This window comes from Monopterus albus, unplaced genomic scaffold (genome assembly GCF_001952655.1).
Source record: "Monopterus albus unplaced genomic scaffold, M_albus_1.0 scaffold6.1, whole genome shotgun sequence".
Taxonomy (NCBI): Eukaryota; Metazoa; Chordata; class Actinopteri; order Synbranchiformes; family Synbranchidae; genus Monopterus; species Monopterus albus.
The window spans coordinates 1,993,701-2,013,256 of record NW_018127886.1 but is presented as its reverse complement, the minus strand read 5'-3'; the positions used below and the strand labels follow the sequence as shown (position 1 = coordinate 2,013,256).

Below are 19,556 nucleotides of genomic sequence, written 5' to 3'. Positions count from 1 at the left end.
TAGCTTCTCTTGAAGCAGCAGCAAGTTTATCGGTTATGAAACCTTTACCTGAAGTGGGCTTCACTTCTTTTTGGCACTTGCCTCTCAAATACTGTATAGTTCCAACAATCTCAACAAAGCTTTAGACAATCAGAAGATTATAAAGAATAGGACCACTTTATGACATGATGGTCACTTAAAAGAGCTAAATAGATTTTAACCATTCCAGAGATTATTATCAGAAAGTTTCACTTTGAAATCCAAGGTTGCTTAACAGGGATTACATCTCACACACAGCTGCCTGTAAATAAAAGATTTACACTTATTTGGGCTTTCTTTTGCCGTCCTTTTGTCAGTGCAGTTCGTTTATTAACACCGTTATTACAAATTGTCTGAACATAGCAATTTCTGTGTTGCTGTGGTTTCAGTTTTTTCCTCATATCTTTTTTTTTTTTTACAAACAGGGAAGGTGAATATACACTAAATCCAAGAAATTATGTTCTGAAGCAAGAATTTGATGTGGTTATTAGAGTATGAAGTTCTTTGTACATAGACACAGGGCTCATCTGGTGAAGCTCTGTCCTGTTAGATGTTCAGAAAACACTATCGAGGTGGATCATTGCGGGCCAGCTGCTTTAATACTAGCCACTGCTGTGTGTTTGCATCTACTTCTACTTTTTTGTTTTTCACCCTCGTTTTTGTTTTTACATTTCTTATTTAAAGGTTTTCTTAATTTTTTTTAAATACATTTTGTTGTAATACTTTTGAGATATTTCCTATTTTACAAAGAAGTTTTGATTTTATTTTTGATAGTGTGTTGTGTTCTTCAAATAGAAGTAGATGTTTTTGACTTTTATTTTGAAACAGTGATCTGTTTGTATGTTTGCATACTTCTCTTGTTCTGGTTTCAGTGCTTATGTCAAAGAGGCTTTAACCCTTTTTATACATTTCAGTTGTGTCTGTGTCACCAGTGTTGGCACTTTATGAACGTGACTCCTGATCATAGATGAATTATGTATCCTGGCTTCTGATGCATTGTTACAGAAGCCCAAGCTGCTGGGAACAATGTAACAGAAATATATGTTCAAAACCTTGATTTACCTCATCCTGCCAGAGCAATGTAGATGCAGTTCGTCTACAAGGTTCACAAGCAATAACCAACTACAGTAGGTCTCATGTCTGTTCACAGCTGGTACTGTGTCCACACCCTTTCCTTGCTGTTCCGTCCAAAATTTGGAAAACATGCCCTAGGTCTGACGATCTATGCAGTTAATTTATTATCCTTATAAATGCAATACTACAGATATCCAAGAGACACCTCACATTATGACTTCACACTCTGACTCACATGGCTTTTTTTACTTTTCACTATGAATTAATAGAGATTATTGAGATTGTTTTTTGATTGACACATTCACGTTTGGGTTATTAATTGTTTGTAAACGTGCAGCACTAAAAGGAAATAATTCGTCCCATGATGTGGTTGTTAATATGACTTTAGGAAAAGTAGGAACTCTATAGAAATATATTGCAGGTATGAAGGCAGGTGCTGCCTGCTCATCTGCCCAAATCATATTTTACACATGCATTATAGGTTTGTGTAAAATGTAATTCAGCACTCCATCCATTTGCAATTTCAAATGGTTAAATTATGCATCTAGTCCTGTTTGTTAACTTGCATTCTTGCCATTTTCTTTTAAACCATGATAGTTAATTTCCAGGAAAAGACTTCACAGAAATGCCTTAGATTTCACTGGAACAGATAAAGTGCTACTAAGATTAGGTGGGCTTAGCCTTTGACTGGAATTTTTTTTCATGCACTGCTAATGTTGTAAAGATTGTTATATTAAGCTATTCTGAACATACACATGAATCAAAGAAACATTTACAACTTTTAATTACTATTGTGTTCCACTGTCACTTCATTACTTTTGTCCAACATATTGAGGAAAAACTAAGCAGTGGCTTGCTGAGTCTCAAGAATGATTGCTGCTAATTTTGGAATGCTAAGTATTTAGACAACTTTTAGCTGAAGGTCATTTGATAGATCAAGTCACATTTAAAGTCAGTTAACTCGTTTTCAACAATGTCAATGCAGTCCTTTGATTTTCAAACCTCTCCTTGGTAAATGTTTGTCTGTGCCATTATGTAGGTCCTTTGTCTTCTTCATGGAAAAAAAAAACCCTACAGCTATTAAACTTTTAACTTGGTTTGATGTTGAACTTGCCTTATTTATTTTTAATAAAACTATTTCACTTGTGCTTCTTTAATACTGGGGGCCATTTGCACATTATACCCCGCTCAGGGTTTAAGCGGTAGAAGAGGAATGAATGAATGAATCTTGAAGAAAAAAAAAAACAAAACAGACAATACTCTTCAAGCCAAGACACATCCATACTCACATTTATCAAATATGGCCATTTCTGTATTAAACCCAACTTAGTTTGAAGCAATACATCCACATCTCACAATAAATGAGAATTTATTTCTAAAACAGACCTGTAGTATCTTGATAAAAATAGATGAATGCATTTTTTAAAAAAGCACTGTATATTACACTATTCAAGAAGCTGTATGTTTTAACTATGTACAAAGTTCAAAATATACTGAATATGCCCGTAGCTTGCTGCTGAAAAAGAGACTGAAATACATAAAATAGACTTTGAACTTCAATTTACAATCTTTTATCAAGAATAAGGACTTAGAAGGAAAGGGCAAAACCTTTTAACCCTGCTATTTTAGGGTGCAACTAAGACTATTGTTGTACTCACAACTCGTGACAAGCTAATTCAACATCCTGTTTTCTTTAGAAATCATACTCTGAGACAATGAAGACATCTGTGGGGTGATGTTACTGGAAAACAGCTGAATCACAGAAAGAGATTTTTATACTAGTTGTCACTGAAATTTCAGTTTTGTGGGCATTCATACTTTTATGGTAAGTGCAATTTCCTTTCCATATAAGAATATCAAATACTGACAATGACACTAAAATGTAGCACTACTGATTATAAATATGATGCAGCATAATGCACTCACCTCCTGGTAAGCCACAAACATGTACAGTAAACTGTGTCTGCATCAAACTAAACAGTGAAACTCCAAGTATGATCTGTATGTCAGTATAAATGTGACTTCAAAAATAGGTGTCTGGCTGAGAATACCACACACGCAGTGTTTCAGCTGCTATACTGATGCTCCATGGCTGCACCAAAAAACAAAGTGAAGAACAGGACTGGGAGGCAGTGCTTGGTTGCTCCAGAAACATCCTAGCAGCCAAGATCAGCTGAGGGCTTGCCTGACCCTTGAGGTTGGGGGCTGGTTCCTGATCTGATGAGCTGGTGTACAAGTCTTCCATTGTCAATGGATCCTGCTGTTGAAGGTAGCTCAGCCATAGTCATCATTTGTATTTGTAACACTATGAGCTGACTACACAAGTTCACACTTCCCTTCCTCACATCACAACAGTTTATGGTTCACAATCTCCCAAACCATCCTTCGTCTGAAGTAGGGCATGTGCATCTGTGAATAAGAAAAGAGATGTCATGTCAGCCAGTTACCAGCATGATGATTTACCAAATACTGCAAATCTTTGTTAATGCTGTTCGTAATTACCTGTGTGAATGTGATCGGCTTGTCTTTGGTAATGTAATCTGCATATTTGCATGTGAACATTCCACAGTCGCTACCATTCATCTGCTGTGGGATTTCCTAAGAAAAAAAAAAAAAAAGGAGAAATAAAACCATTAATGAACATTAAAAAGCACAAGTAAACTGCTGTCTGTGTAAAATAACATCACCTGTGACAGTCTGATAGAGCATTTGGTCAACACCAATAATTAACCTAATTTGTTTTGACTGGACTTTCTATCCCATTGTAGCACTACATTTTTCCTAGACAATCCTTCAGCATTAGGAGACATTGCGCTTGACACTGCAAGTGCATAAAATGTGTTCAGACATGTTTTATGACATTTCTGATGTATTCACGTGACCCAGCTCACTGGCTTTGATTGAAAGTGTAAAAATGTCAGTAATACAAAGTGTAAACAGCGTTGCTCTTTTAATGAGAAGCACAAGAATATTAATAGGCCACTATTGTAAAAGCCCTAGTAGTAAGTCCTAAAGCCTGGATGACTAGTTAAATACAACCAGACCATTTCCACCAGTGCATCATTAGAAGCTACAAGATGCATTGCTTTTCAATACTAGCCACTTCTTGGACGTGCCAATGAAATGGCACATGAGTGGGCTGCATGCCAACAGATGACCAATGGGTTTTCCCTTCATACAGTATGTAGTGGTGGACTTTCCCCTTATCACCTGTTTTCTTCAGTTTTCAACATTTTCTTCTCTAAATTCACTCAGTGAAATAACGTCTCCCCTTTGTTTTTCCTTTATTTATTTATTTTTTTACTAGACCTGTGAAAGCTGGCCAAGAACAGAGACACTACTAGCTCCAGGACTGTAACCTGGAACTTTCTGCTGATAAAAGAGACTCATCCAGAATTCCTAAATGCATGAAATTTAGATGTGGTACAAAAATGAAAACAAACTACTTGATGCTCTTGCAACTCATGTGTGTTGGACATACACTGCGCTTTTTGCTGTGCAGAGTCCAGCCTGAGGTATCCAGTTCTTTGCCCTTCTTGTCCCTACTTTCCTGTTGCAAGTAATCACTGGAGAAACAAAAACAAATTACTTTCTATACATGCTAATGACTCAAAGAAATCAATTTGCAGGAGTTAGAGCAAGCACTGCAAATATATATGCCATTCAATAAACAAACATCTCCGATACAGAAACTTACAACAATATTTTGCATGCTTCATCATTGTTTCCTCCCATAGAATCAAAGTACATGAGGGCTTTTTTGCGGAAATCCACCACCTGAGAGAAGAGTTGAACAAGAAAAAAAACTGCTATATAAATTCCAAAACTGTTATTTCACAGTTCACACTTATGGTCATTAAGACTTACAGAGAGGCACCAGTGCACATCCAAGTGGACAGGAACCAACAGGATGTCCTTAGAAAAGATGTCCATCTTTTTGGTCCAGCGGCGGACAGCAGAGTAGCCACTGCTGCGCAGCTTGGGATAGAAAAAGGTGTTGAACGTGTTGACTGATGGCAGGCTGGGGTCCTTGCTGCGCTCAACCAGTAGGTTCATGTAAAAGTTGATCACCTGAGAGATGTAGGAGGAAGGGTTTAATTTAACAGATGAAGAACTACTGCATGGCTCAGTGCAACAAATTCTACATAAACAATATAATCATGGTCATGTGTTTTATTATGTCGTATGAAGAGCGTGTGTCCATCTGGTGCAAAATTAATGCCTGACGATAATTCACATCAGATCATACATTATCTTGAAGATGATGTGCACTCACCTCATCATTGAGCCAGTTAAGGTTGCTCAGAGTCTGCAGGTCTTTGCGTGTAAGGCTGAGACCAAAACCTTCACTTAATACTTCATGAGGACTACCTCCTCTCAACGCCATGTTCACCACAGCTTCCATTTTCTTAACAGAAAGAGACAGCATACATGTGGAAAAAAATTGGAAATATTGCCTGAACCCTTATACTATTTGCCTAAGAATTTGTTCCAAAAATATTACAGCCTGCACAAAAAAGAACAAGCAAGATTTGTAACCCCATGTTATACTGAATTCCTTTTTTCAGTATTTCTGATCAAATTCTTTTGAGCCACAGAATGGGATATTAGAAAAAAAAACTATTGCACTTAATGTCAGCTCAAAGGAATGTACAACAAAAACCCATTGAGATTCTTTGGCCCCAATCCAAGTCCTTTAACAATGGGTATCTCCCGATACTGAGTCCAATCGGACACTTAGGTTTACTTGAATACCGAGATGTATGTATGTATGTATGTATGTGTGGGCCCCTAAACTGGAAGTAGGTAGTGTTTAAACAGAGTTCCATATGCAAGGGATAACACTGTTAAAAAGGATCTTTCACAACCACAATGTCCCAGTCAACTTTAAGCCAGCGGCAGAGAATGGTCAGAACACCCAGACATAAACAGAGGGAACACCCTGTGGCAGAGACTGGAGTGATGTGGTGTATGCCATTAAGTGTAGTCAGGAGTGTAACGACTTGTACATTGGTGAAAATAAGCAGCCACTTCACAAACGCATGGCCCAACACAGGAGGGCCAACTCCACATGAAGGACAAAGGACATTCTTTTGAGGACAGTGAAGTCCAGATCCTCTCCAGAGAACATCGCTGGTTTGAGAGAGGAGTTAAGGAAGCTATTTTTGTAAAAATAGAACACCCCTCACTAAAAAGGGGTGGTGGACAACTTGTCATCCAACTACAACTCTGTTTTGAGATCTCTGCCCAAACATGCCCATGAGGACAATAGGTGTCGGTCCACAGGGGAGGATTCAAAGACAGGTAATGGCTCTCACCGATACTGGGCTATAACGACTCAGTCGCTAGGGGACATTTTTGGCCTTCAAAGGACTGAAACACCACCAAGGGGGATAAATATCCCCGGCTCAACGCCAGTCAGTCAGAACTGACGAAGCCTCTTGGATGAGAGGTGAAACGTCTCTGACCTAGAAATCTAATCCAGTTGATTTTTTTCTAAGTTTTTTTCAGCTTCTAAATAGAACCAACAATTGCGTAGTATAGCACCATCGAGGTAGACCTTTTATTACACTGCACATTCAACTGTATTTCTACTTACTAAAACAATCTTTTAAGTGAGAGTGGATAGGTCATCTAAATAAATCATATATACTAAATAAGGAATAATAATTAAAGATACAACAACCATACCTCTGTGAGTTCAGGAAATTCTGGTTTCTCTTCTAAAGGCTTCGGTTCTTCTATCACTGGAGTCAAAGGAACCTCCCGCTCCAAAGGAACTCGAACATGGACCTCCACATCCAGGCTGCGTTGCCCCTCTTCAGAGAGACGCTGAGAACCAGTAACAATGTGACAAGTTAGTAGGATAACAGGAGTATAAGAACCAATTTATTTGATAAATCTGAATCTGAAAGAGGGTCTGAGTGGTCCACAGTCACCTGTCGCAGCAGCTTGGCAGCTAGGGCCTCCTGCTCTTCTATGTGCCGCCTTCTTTCCCTTGCCCGGGAGTCATACATGCTGGTCCTACAGTAACAAATAATACACTTTCACTTGTGGTTCTATTCAGACATGTCAGTGAATAATGGATCGGTTATATAACTAAATGCACCAACATGCACCAATGTGTACTTACAATTCTTTGATCCATAACTCAGCTTGGAAACATGGCACACTGTGAAGACAGAGCAATGTGTTACTGTGTATACTGAGAAAACACTTTGGTTGTTAAATTTGATTTCAGTTCAACTTATGAATTAAACAGAGCATACAAAGTTTAATATTTAAATGTCAGAGTCTTTACTTATGGTTGTTTGTGTCAGCAGATACAAACCTTGAGCTGCCTTGCTTTTTACCCTTTTGTTCATTTACAATGATTACAGAGTCACCGTCGTAAGCTACAAGAAAAGACAAGGAAATTAGAAACAAGCAAATATTCAACTCACTTAGGATATTCCATTTCACAATAAATGTACATACAAGTATGTTACCTGATGATTGTGTGTCCTGAGAGGAGTTATCCTGCAGAGCAGATGGGGAGGGAACTGATGTGAAACTAACTGTTCTGTTTGAGTTGAGATCCATATCCAGAGACCATGTCTGGATCCCTGGCCTGCTGGAAGCCCTCATTGGGCTGGGAAGGTTGCTGGAACTCTGGCTCGACATGCCCCTTGTGCTGGGGGGGCTGCTGGGACCCTCTGAACTTCCTGCTGCTGCTGACCCAGTAGGGGAGGGGAACTGTCGCAGTCTGCGCGTGGTTGAAAGAAGGCTGCTGCTGATAAAACCATGACAGGGGTAAGCAGACACCATTTAGATACAGTCCAGACACAAATCAAAATGTTTACGGAGAGAAGCACAACTATTAAAATGTATTTATTACTTATCTTTACCAAGATAAATGTATGATGACTTTATGAATGCAATAAAGATGGATACACCCTGGTAGTTGTGTTTGCTTGAATGTTACTTCCAACTACAGAGCATACATGCAACTACAACTGTGTCCGTCAGTGAGTATAGCCAGATTAGGCTCCATAACTTCTTACTTATTAGAAGTTATGCAAGTAACAAATCACTGATACAAACACTACAATTGTGGACTTTCAGGTGAAACAGCTGCATATCTCCTTCACCACATTCTTTACAATGTCCTTAAAATTTACAATGGATATGAATGTGTCTAACTTTAGATCTTTCTGCAAGTTATTCCATGACCAAGGTGCATAACAGGAAAATACAGGTTTCCCCAGAGCTAACACAGAAAAATGTGCAAAGATTAGCTAGATGTTTATCCACTATCACTTTATAGATCACTAGAATTACAGTTTCATGGTTGTATGCCTCCACCAACCAGTTAAATTCACGGGTATGGGACAGAAGTAAGGTCACTGACCTTGACCTAATGGGCATTGGTGCCAAATTTTTAAGAAATGGATACTTACAAATCTCTGTGTGACCTCACAATGGAGTGTGGGCTGCAGTTGTGAAGTAAAGACGACTGACCACCAGAGACCATGGTCAGGAGCTGCCTGTAAATCTCTTTCTCCTCTTCACGAACAGACTAGACGAACACAGAGAAGAACCATGACACATACAAAAATGCAATAACTGAATAAAAAGGAATCACATGGCACCTTATTGCCCTGATATCTGACCTCCTGTACTGTGCAACTGTACTGTGCTCCATGTACACGGCCAGGTGAGGTGCTGTGTGTTGAGCTCTGCGCCGCTTTGATGGGAAAGGTCTTCTCATACATGCTTGTGCAGGAGCTGCTTGCTGTTTTCACATCACTAAATAAATTGCAAACACAAAATGACAGTCTGGTAATTAAAATACACCAGCTGACAGTGCTAAATAAATTGCAAACACAAAATGGTAATTAAAATACACCAGCTGACAGTAATTCATGCTGTATAATCATCAAACCAAAAAGCAACCATCCAAATAGGAAAAACTTTGTTCTAGAGGCCAAAACAAACCAAGATGTACCTTGGTGTTCCACAGGGTCGGAGGTTAAGAGGCCTGCCTAACCGTGGAGGGGGTTGTAATTTAGTGGTGATGGGGGGCAGCAAGTTGACTGAATGGCCATTTGTCTTTGACACCTCACGATGTGTAGGACTCATACACACTTGACGCCTGCAGACTTTTGATCCCATAATGGACTTCTCATTACGCCACCATTCTAGATTTGGAAAAGCACACAGTACAATAATTAACTTCAACAGCTCAAAGCCCACACAAGCCCTACCAGCATTGATGTAAAGGCTTAGACAATGCTTTAGGTGATAATCTTACCTGATTTGGATGTTTTCCACTCCAAAGTTGTAGATGGAGCAGCAAACGTCTCATTCAAAGAGCTCCTTTCAATGATCTTAAACCAAACACATACATGATATGCATAAATAAAAGCAAAAATTGTTTCAACATATTTGCAGTACCGGTCCCAGAAACTAATTCCTCACCGTCGTTGCTGCCCAGGCTGCTGATGATGTTGAGGGCTGTGGCTGGGCTTCTCCAAGTGGAGGACCAGGGGAAGCAGGCAGTATATTTCTCAAGGTAGGGCTTACATTGTTCCTCATCCATGTAGCAACACTGGAGCTATGATTCTTAACACCTTCAGCTGCTATCTTGACTGTGTCTATAAAATCTCCTGGTTAAATTTGAAATTGACAGACAAAACTGTAAGTACAGTAATACTAATTCAACTAGATATATTTAAGGATGCGAGTGATTGTGAAATTACCCATTCGTGACTTCTTTATTATTAAGCCATCCTGGTCGATGTTATGTCCATCTTCCAAACTTAGGGAGAAAAACAGATCAATGCTATACAGTTAGGAACACATCCTACCCATTTAGTAAGATGGGAAATAAAACTTTTCATGACACCAAAACAAATGGTTGAAACACCAAATGACCAGCGAGGTAAAGGTTAGTGGCTCGAAATAAACTGCAACGTTAGTTACACTGACTTACTAAATAACTTAGACCAACTCGGGGGCAGTTTATGTCCGTGTCTTTTTAAACGCTGACATGTGATTACACAAGAGGAAAATGCTGCTACAGCTCATACCATTCATTTGGTCTTTTCCTCTTCATCCGACCATCTCCCAGTGCTCGGTGTCCATCTGAATGCTCCGCAGCGGGTACACCATTGCGAAGATTGGCTAAGCTTTCGATCCATCCATAAATTGTATTCAACATGGCTCAGAACTTTTAGAAACAGTGCCACTTGTTTAAAGATAAATCGCTGGAGCTGCTTTCAGTCCAAGTTACCTGTCAATATAGTCAAACCAATTAAACCTAATGCGACTCATTCGACTGAGGAGGGCTAGCTGAGACTATTTCAAAGGCTAACAGTCCTCACAAATATCATTTTATTCTCAACAGAAACGAGCTAACTAGCTAGTTAGCTAGAAGTCGCTAGTCACCTAGCTAGCACATTATGCTAACTACCTTGCTAGCTATCGCTGTTAGCTACACGGCTAATTTATAGAAGTGTGTTTAAATTCCAACAGGAATGCGTTAAGTCGCAACCAGTGCGTCCGGAAAAACTGTTATCATTTTGAGTCACACCCTAACTAATTTATATATCCTCAATATCACTTTAAATTACATAAAAACTCATTGAAGAACAATATCTCCCGCTTCTTCCTCATTCAAAACCACAACATGGCTGAACAGGACTCTCTACCATCGCGCACTGTGATTGGTTAAATAGATGGTGTAAATTCGAGTGCACCCGAAATTTACTCGCTGTTGCAGACCGATGAACACATTTACTCTGACGTCACACACACCGGTGCCCCATGTACTCTATTATTTCTATCAAAACTTTCTGTCTGTACACATATGTTCACAAAAAAAAAAAAAATTATTTCTATCGTCTATCCAATTTTTATGTCCCGTGTATCTGTAGCATTCACACATAAACATAGCTTCTCGCGGAAGAATAGCCCTTCTTGTCTTAGCGGATTTTTCCTTAATTATAATTTTGAATAAGTAATGGCAGGCATACTTTTAAAAAAAAATAACAAACAGTCTACAGAAACGAAAGGTTCCTCATTCATAATTTTGCACAATATTATTCAAATAGCTTTTGTGTAGGCTAGTTTGGTATTTGTAACAAATTATTTTAGCAACAACGAAAACTAGCGGAAATTCAGGACAGTCTGAAAGATAAAATCAACTGTATGCTCTGCAGGCCACATGCAGCCAAGTGTAAGCTGTCCTGTAGAATTTCTAAAATACAAAACAGATGGTATAAATGCCATCCATGACATGATCTCATATTCATGTCAAATTCAGGTCAATGCCCATAATCTTACATCCACATTAGATTACATTATAGATGATATTATGTTTGCTTTAATTTTCTGGTAAGTAATACACATTTACAGTAAATATTAATTAAAAAAACATAAATTAGATCAGTTATGTTACAGCCTTGTCTGATCCTGCCTTGTACAGTACACACCAAAACAGTAACAATTACTCTTCTTAGTTTCAGAACTTCCCTAGACAGCAGTTTTCTAAATTTTATTTTGCTTTCCCTTTTGTGGCTTCATATATGGATATAAAGAAAAGTGAAGAAATAAAAACATTCAGAAACTGTTGTCCTCAATTTGATTGGAAATCCTTTCCAGTGTTCCCAGTGCTCTCCAGTGTTTTTAGACATCACTAAAGTCATCTTTCCACTGCCACCAGAAACCCTCCCTGTGGATGAATTGGGGTGGGGTGGGGGTGTTCAGTTAAGAAAATAACTGGCATATTAATTAATAATGAACATAATTAGTTGCTGCTCTATAATAGATGACAAGCTTAGGCTCAAACATTTAAACAGAGTAGAAACAACTCAGCTGTTATTGTCCCACAGGGGGCCTTCACCAAAGCAAAGAATAGGCCCAACACCAACAGAGAGAAACCCGAAAAGAGGGGATAACACTGTGTTGGAGACCCAGTTCTTTTCACCACGTTAACTCTGAGAGACGAAGCAGTCCAAGTAACTTCAAAACAGTGCTGATTTATTCAATGAACACAGGTAAAAATTAACATTACATGCTCAGGAGTCTTTGCACCTCCAACATGCACGCAGGCAGCTGAAAGATGAAAAGCCCTGAACCATAACAGGCCTATACATTATATCACTTCGGGCTAACCCCATTCTACACAGAGACGCCAAACCGTGACGTCTCCCAGTGCCAGCTTTGCAGCTGGCCCTAGCAATAGCCAAAGCATGAAGAAAATCAATGTGTGAATGTCCGTTGATTATGTGGTGTGTAGCTAAAAACATTCTAACATGACAGTAACCATAAGAAAATATTGTGACTACGACTGTGGTTAAACACATCATAACAATAAGACTAAACCTTCTGTCTCCTAACAGTAATCAACTTTCTGTCTAATTATCCTTGAACATGAACAACCTGGAGTACCCCATGAGAATGACTAAGCATTTAACAGCCTGAGCTAGACATCCTGTCTACACTAAACATTTCTAACACATAAAATATCTAACCAATATCTATCTAACTAAAAATACCTAACAACTGTTATCCCTTATGTGGCTGAGAAGCTAAAAGGGAATTTTCGCAACCACAATATCTCAGTTAACTTTAAACCAGGGAACACCCTGCGGCAGAGACTGGTCCACCCGAAGGACAAAACACCCAGACACAAACAGTGATTTGGTTTATGCAATTAAGTGTAGTCAGGAGTGTAATGACCTGTACATTGGGGAAACTAAACAGCCGCTGCACAAGCCCAACACAGGAGGGCCAACCCCAGTGGACCAGAGTCAGCAGCCCACCTCCACCTGAAGGACAAAGGACATTCTTTTGAAGACAGTGAAGCCCAGATCCTCTCCAGAGAACATCGTTGGTTTGAGGGAGGAGTCAAACAACCAATTTTTGTCCAACACCCCTCTCTAAACAGGAGTGATGGACTAAGACACAACTTGTCATCCATCTATAACTCTGTTTTGAAATCTCTACCCAAACATGTGAGGGTTAAAAGACAGGTAATGACTCTCACCGATACCAGACCCTAATGACTCAGTCATTAAAGGACATTGTTGGCCACCAAAGGACTGGAACCTCAACGAATCAGTCATTAGGGGACATTGTTGACCGCCGAAGGACTGAAACACCACCCAGTGGGATAAATACCTCCTGCTCACCACCAGTCGGACAGAACTGTGAAGCCTCTTGGATGAAAGGCAAAACATCTTCTACCTAAAATTATGTCCAGATGTTTTCTGCTAATTTCTTTTTTTTTTTTTTTCAGCATCACCACCCGAACTTTAATAACTTTATTTTACTTTAGGGTTAAATTTCTGAGTTGTCTCACTCTGCCAAGTTTCAAGGGTGAGACTTGTGCTTTCAGGTAGGCCCGGGGAAGGAAAGCTTTGCATTTCGTGTGCTTATTATATTTTTTTCTGAATGTGGGAGGCCTCCCAGCAGGGGAATTTATCCCTCCCCTGCAAAGTATTATCACTGTTGTAAGGATACGTTTAGCAGTTTCATAGGTAGATGGGATTGTTGTCAGAGCTCTATTGCACAGTAGCTGCGGTACAAACAGAGTGTGTGATCTGGGGTTATTGGGAGGGAGGAAGCCTGGCAGAGAGACAGCTCTGAGACACTCACTTTGGGCATATTTGCCTTATTTTTCATGATGGTGATGACTGTGAAAACTATCCACTCACCCCAACCGGTCAAGGCAGTATGGCCACCCACCGAGAGTCAGGGTCTGTTGGAGGTTTCTTCCTGTAAAGGAAGTTTTTCCTCTTGGGTATGAAATCTTAATTCATAAAAATTGTAACTAAAAAAAATGTGTAGTGAAAACTACAGATGTGAAGCTGATACATCCACAACACTAGTGTAGCTGTATTAAAGCATAATATATTAAATCAGAAAGAACCAGTAATGCATTCATTCATATTGCCCTTTTAATAAATTAACACAGTAACACCAATACTACAGTGAAATGCATGGTCCTTTTGAAAGAAAATACTACTGCAGCACTTTCATCAAACAAAGGTAATCCAAGGCCACTTTAGAAGACATAAATTCAATTCAATCTCACAAATCTTCTCAAATATATACTTCTGTCATAAAAAATAAAGTTCAGATGTCATGAAATATAGCATTTAAGCCCATCCACAAATGTAGGCCTTATCAAAGGTTACAGTAAATCCATGCATGTATGGCACTGTCATGTAAATATTTAATTATCACATGTCACTTCAAACTGAATACATTTAAATAATATTTGGACCACAAACTATAATGTCCATAACCAAAATTTAAAACATCTCTCATCATTAGTAAGTAAATAAATAAATCCTAACAAGCTTCATTCAAATGATTTCAGGGTCAATCACACATAACTGACACCCTAATAACAAGCACTGCAACAATGCGAATGCAGTGAATGACAGCTTCATAGTTAAACTGACGAAACAAAATTAACATATTGATCAGTATGAATATGAGTAATAAATCAAGGAAGAGATGATTAACGACATCAAATTCAATAAATAATTTATCATTCAAAAGCCAGAAAACTGCTGTGATTTCTTATAATTAGTAACAGAACTGAGACAACATTGGATATAACTGAAAACAGGAAAATTCCATAGGATATAACTGAAAACAGGAAAATTCTTTGTCTTTTTTACAGTTACGTTTGTTCTCTCAGTCACTAAATCAACACCCACAGTGGTAATCCAATGAAGGGATGAATGTACTTGGCATAATTAGTCATGCATAATTTACTGTAGATCGAATACGTCTTCAAGAGCAACAACATCTACTGATTTCTGGGGATTCGAGATACCAATGTAAACATGTATATAAGACACCCATTAAGCCTGATATGGACACTCAGAAAGTTTTATCTATATTAAATGGAGCAAGATTGTGAATCACTGAATGCGTCTGGTAAAGCTGGTAAGCTATCCCCATAATGTGGTATGGGTTCCCCAACATGCTAGAGAGGAGGGAACAGACATTACGTACATCTGTGTACATGTGTAGCTACACAAAAGATTCACAAAGTATTTGTGACCTTATTAGTATCAGGCAAAATAAATAAATAATTAAAGCTGTTACAGTTGTAAACACTGTCACTACAATCGCCAAAATCTTAAGACTCTTAATGTCTGCCTAAATTTCCATACTGGTGCATCCCTCATCTGTGGCTCAGAAAGGTGAAGTGATGGGTTACTCTTGTTTTGTTCCAAAAATTTGGAGGAAGAAGGAAAAGATATAGATGACATCCAGATAGATGTTGAGAGTGGCAAAGACGTACTCTTCTGGGCTCATGCTGTACCGTTTGTTCCCCATGAGGAGTTGGGTGTCAAATGCCAAAAACTGCAACAGAAAATAAAACTAAGTAAGACATGTCTCTGTTGGTTTATCAGTTTGATATTCTACAATATAAGATCTTTTCTATCACTAATTCCTTGAAAGTATCTGTACTCTTACCATTGTAAACAATATAGCTCCCAAGGCAGCGTAGGTGGCATCCAACCAAGGTACCTAAATGACAACAATGACTTGATTAGATACCATTCCAGCAACAGATCGGCATGTGAAAGGTCCACTATGTGTTACTCTATCTAAATGTATGTGTGATGGTACAATTACTAAATATATCTCAAGTTAGACTGAGTCTGCATTAGTGTCACATGAAATATGTCAGACTGTCAATTTACACTTGTATTCGATGTAAGTTTATACATATATATCTTGGATGTTTCAAAATCCTCCACATTCCAATTGTACATAACACCCAAAAAGTGTAATTGCTTGACTGGGATACTCATACTTACATATTGAAAAGGAAGAACAAATGCCAGCATCAGTCCAGAAACGAACATGACCATGCAGAAGATGAAGAGCACGCCATGGTATTGTGTCACATCAAACTGGATGGAGAAAACACATGAAATCAAACCTCATCATGTTAATCAGCATGTCTGTATGTATGTCAGTGAAATTATCAAGTACAGAAAAAGATTTTTTTTTTTTTTTTACCTTGGTTTGGAAGCTGAAGACTGTGACAATGAGACAGACTGCTGCTGTGATGCCCAGACACATCACTACTGACTTAGTGTTATAGAAACTATTAAAGAGCGAGAAACATGCAAAGCTTATCAAGATGTTTCAAGCTATACAAAACAAAATACAGTTTTATGGGCCTACATCGATGTACACACAAAACACCTCACTTACTGTAAATATACAGTACATTACTGCCTAATTATCTAAATGCAAAAGCCACACTGGAAAATGAAAGAGGTGTGACAAGGTCACCACCAGGCAACATACTAAGTAAGACAGTCACATAAAACATTGATAAAACTAAAACCATACCTGGACAACATCCCTGTCATGTAGGAGAGGGAGAGGGTCTGTAACGAGAGCATTCATTATCACAAAATATGTTCAAACAATTATTTTAGATTATTTTAGCTGTCAACCTATGGTCATAAAATTACACATGAACAAATATTATCATATGGATGTATGATTTGAAATTCAAAACCTCTATGTGTAGGTTTGATTTAAAAACAATGCTCCTCAGAAAAAAAGCAGGAAATGTAGTCTATATGTAAAAATGTGTATTAAAAACATAACAAATATCTGCCTTGTACTTACAAAGATGGCAAGCAGAATCAGATTCCATGGAAACTGTCTCCTGTAACAGTGACAAAAGAGAGTTTCAATAATTTAGGTATTTTAATGTTTTTAATTTCAATGTTATGCTGTTTTTTTATTTTTATTTTTATTTTTACCTTGGTGCAGAGCAGCAAGATAGAGTCAGGTATGTGACAAAGAACACCGCACTGTTAAACAACAGAAACATCATCAGTGGTTGATAGAAGTGACTTGAGCCAAAAATGTAAATAGGAACTGTTTTGAACTGACTGAGTAAATGTGTTACTTACTAAGAGGCCCAGTACCACCCAGGGTTGGCTTGAATGTAGTCCTTCACAGGGTCACTAAAAGTAAGAATACCCAGTGAATTGTATCAGAATTTCTTGTTCAGTATTGTTAAACATGAGAGGTACAGGAAAAGGTCTTACCAAAATGTGAAAATAGCCACAATAGCAAGAGTGACCAACAGCTGGATCATCAAGATGGAATACACCTAAAATAGATAAAAGATTGAAAAATTGTACATGTTATAGTATGAGCTGGTCAGGCCTCTAAAGATTAATAATCTTCTTGAGGCGTATTCTAAATGATACAAAGCAGTTAACCACAATATGACGATAAAGCTTCTCATACCTTACGGATAAAAACCCGCCTAATGTTGCGATCATCCCAGGTGAACTCTGTAAGCATCTCAACATCACTGTAGCAAGGAGCGCTGGTGCCTAGAGAACATTTACAGTAGTTTTAGATTAGATTTACAAGGCATTTTTCAGCCAACATTTACTTATGCAATCCTATCACTACCACACAGTCCACAAAATATGATAAACATTGTCAAATGAATTTGTTCAAGACAATGACAGATGAACTTTGTGATAGAAGTAGTTGTCATACTTGCAGTAGCTTCCTCATAGCTGGGAGGAGTTGGTAACACTAAGGCCTCTCCACTGGCGGAGCCACTGGTGGTCTTGTTTGCAAGTGACAGCTGATATCATAAAAGATGAAAAATTTGTTATCTTTTAGATTATAGCCCGTGACTCATTTTAGATGAGTGTAAATGAATGTTTGAAGACAAAACAAATTTCTCTACATTTAACCTCAGCCTCAAATTTTGTAAAATGTCTCAGATCCTACTGTGTTGCGCTATGGTTTAGGTACTATTCCCCAGGATGTCAGTAAATGTATCAGGCAAATTGCATGATATAACAGTAAATATATGCACCTCCCTGAAAATTAAAAGTTGTAAATATTTATGGTGCAACGAATCACAAGAAAGTTAAAAGAGTTAAGGCAAATGGCCATGCTGCTCATGCAGTACTACTGTATGTGTTGTATTTTACAATGATTAATTGGTCAGGTTTTTTTGAACAGTGGCTCTAGAATTATAATCATTTGAATCTATGTTTTTACTTTAGCCATACCGGAAAGAAGTTTGGCACTGTGAGGTCAAAAACAGAAGTGGGTCATGTAACTCGTAGCTTTATATAGGCTAAATCCAAACAGCACATTCAGGTTCACTGTTTTCTGTAGGGAACAGCAGGATTTATCAGCAAATTACTACTTGTAATAACTTTAACAGGCTTGCAATCCTATTCTGTGCTCAGCTAATTTATCTAGTTAGCTAGATACCTAATCTATTAAAGTGACACAATATTTGAGAGAGATAGTCAAAAGGTTGTAAAAAGTGTTTTGACACATGTTGCTAATTTAAAATGTCACAAGTAATTATTGCTTTTGATTTTAAATTCTTTCTTTGGAGGATAGAGGTCGAGTCAGTAAGTCTGTGGCACTGCGCCTAATGTTTGGAACTATTCACTGTTCCCATGGTCCGCCATTACTGTAAAAAACTGTCCTTATAGAGTCACTCTCCTTCTTAATCCACTCTGAGCTATACTAATGTTTCCCTTCAACTGACAGTTCCTCTTCTCTTGGTGCTTATACTTGAGATGATATTTTATATGGTTTCTCTTTTTCTCTAGTCTACCTTTAGCTACATTTTTTTGTTTTCAGTCTTTACATACCAATTAAATTTTCAGCTGCTATCAGTACACACTTAAACACCTCCAGCACTTCCATAGCCACTGCAGTTTTAAGTTCTTTTATCAATACAACTTCAACTGAGTTGTGTTTTGGCTTCAGCTAAAACTTCAGCTCATAGCAGTGATAGCATAACCCTCAGGTATTTTAGCTGCTTTTAATAATTACATTTCAACAGACACAACAACTTTTTCTTCATATATTTCATACAACACATTAACGTTTAGCCTGTTTATAGTGTTTATAACTCCTTTTATAGCCTTTTACTTTAGAGTTTTAATTACAGGTAGACAATTGATACAATTGTTAGCTCCAATTTGAGCTGTTCATGTAGGTCTATTACATTCACATCACAGACAAGGCTCAGTTACCAACTGGAGAAAACAGGCAACTGCCTATGTAAATACCCCGTTAGGTATTTTTAGTCAGATAGACATTGGTTAGACACTTCATGTATTAGAAATGTTTAGTGTAGACAGGATGTCTAGCTCAGGCTGTTAAATGCTTAGTCATTCCCATGGGGTACTCCAGGTTGTTCAGGTTCAAGGATAACTAGATAGAAAGTTGATTACTGTTAGGAGACAGAAGGTTTAGTATTATTATTATGACTTGTGTAATCATAATATTTTCTTATGCTTAATGTCATGACATGTCACCAGATGTCATGTCAAAATGTTTTAGATACACACCACACAATCAACAGACAATCACACATTGATTTTCTTCATGCTTTGACTACTGCTATGGCCAGCTGCACAGCTGGCACC

At 38.2% G+C, this 19,556-nt stretch overlaps 2 protein-coding genes across 3 annotated transcripts in view; both read right to left on the bottom strand.

The window, feature by feature from the left end:
* Nucleotides 1–1,961: 1,961 nt before the first annotated feature.
* senp1 (SUMO specific peptidase 1) lies at nt 1,962–10,806 on the bottom strand. Of its 2 annotated transcripts, XM_020618975.1 has the most exons (19): nt 10,707–10,801; nt 10,164–10,366; nt 9,834–9,892; nt 9,553–9,740; nt 9,386–9,461; nt 9,080–9,272; nt 8,745–8,880; nt 8,532–8,650; nt 7,581–7,864; nt 7,424–7,487; nt 7,226–7,264; nt 7,032–7,116; nt 6,784–6,924; nt 5,369–5,500; nt 4,960–5,163; nt 4,790–4,869; nt 4,574–4,658; nt 3,595–3,690; nt 1,962–3,501 (listed from the first exon to the last, which is right to left on the bottom strand). In XM_020618975.1, the coding sequence occupies exons 2-19, from the start codon at nt 10,292–10,294 to the stop codon at nt 3,439–3,441; spliced, it is 2,175 nt and encodes a 724-aa protein (XP_020474631.1). In that variant the 5' UTR covers nt 10,295–10,366; nt 10,707–10,801; the 3' UTR covers nt 1,962–3,438. The 2 variants fall into 2 exon arrangements, with proteins under 2 accessions (XP_020474631.1, XP_020474639.1); XM_020618983.1 differs by having other exon boundaries at nt 7,581–7,861; nt 10,164–10,806.
* A 3,214-nt stretch (nt 10,807–14,020) lies between these two features.
* LOC109968445 (protein lifeguard 2) overlaps nt 14,021–19,556 on the bottom strand; it is a 7,200-nt gene continuing 1,664 nt past the window's right edge. Inside the window, exons 2-12 of the mRNA XM_020614721.1 lie at nt 17,647–17,737; nt 17,386–17,474; nt 17,181–17,245; nt 17,043–17,096; nt 16,890–16,940; nt 16,753–16,792; nt 16,468–16,505; nt 16,129–16,216; nt 15,924–16,019; nt 15,577–15,630; nt 14,021–15,462 (exon numbers count right to left, since the gene is read on the bottom strand). Coding sequence (XP_020470377.1) covers nt 15,313–15,462; nt 15,577–15,630; nt 15,924–16,019; nt 16,129–16,216; nt 16,468–16,505; nt 16,753–16,792; nt 16,890–16,940; nt 17,043–17,096; nt 17,181–17,245; nt 17,386–17,474; nt 17,647–17,737 — 816 coding nt within the window. The 3' untranslated portion in view covers nt 14,021–15,312. The remainder of the gene's footprint in view (nt 15,463–15,576; nt 15,631–15,923; nt 16,020–16,128; nt 16,217–16,467; nt 16,506–16,752; nt 16,793–16,889; nt 16,941–17,042; nt 17,097–17,180; nt 17,246–17,385; nt 17,475–17,646; nt 17,738–19,556) is intronic.

Coding starts and splice junctions, on each gene's coding strand:
- senp1 (XM_020618975.1), bottom strand. CDS start 10,294: ATGTTGAATACAATTTATGGATGGATCGAAAGCTTAGCCAATCTTCGC. Junction 4,870..4,959: donor ATGTGCACTGGTGCCTCTCT/GTAAGTCTTAAT, acceptor CTCTTCTCTCAG/GTGGTGGATTTCCGCAAAAA. Junction 3,691..4,573: donor TGCACAGCAAAAAGCGCAGT/GTATGTCCAACA, acceptor TTTTTTTCTTAG/GAAATCCCACAGCAGATGAA.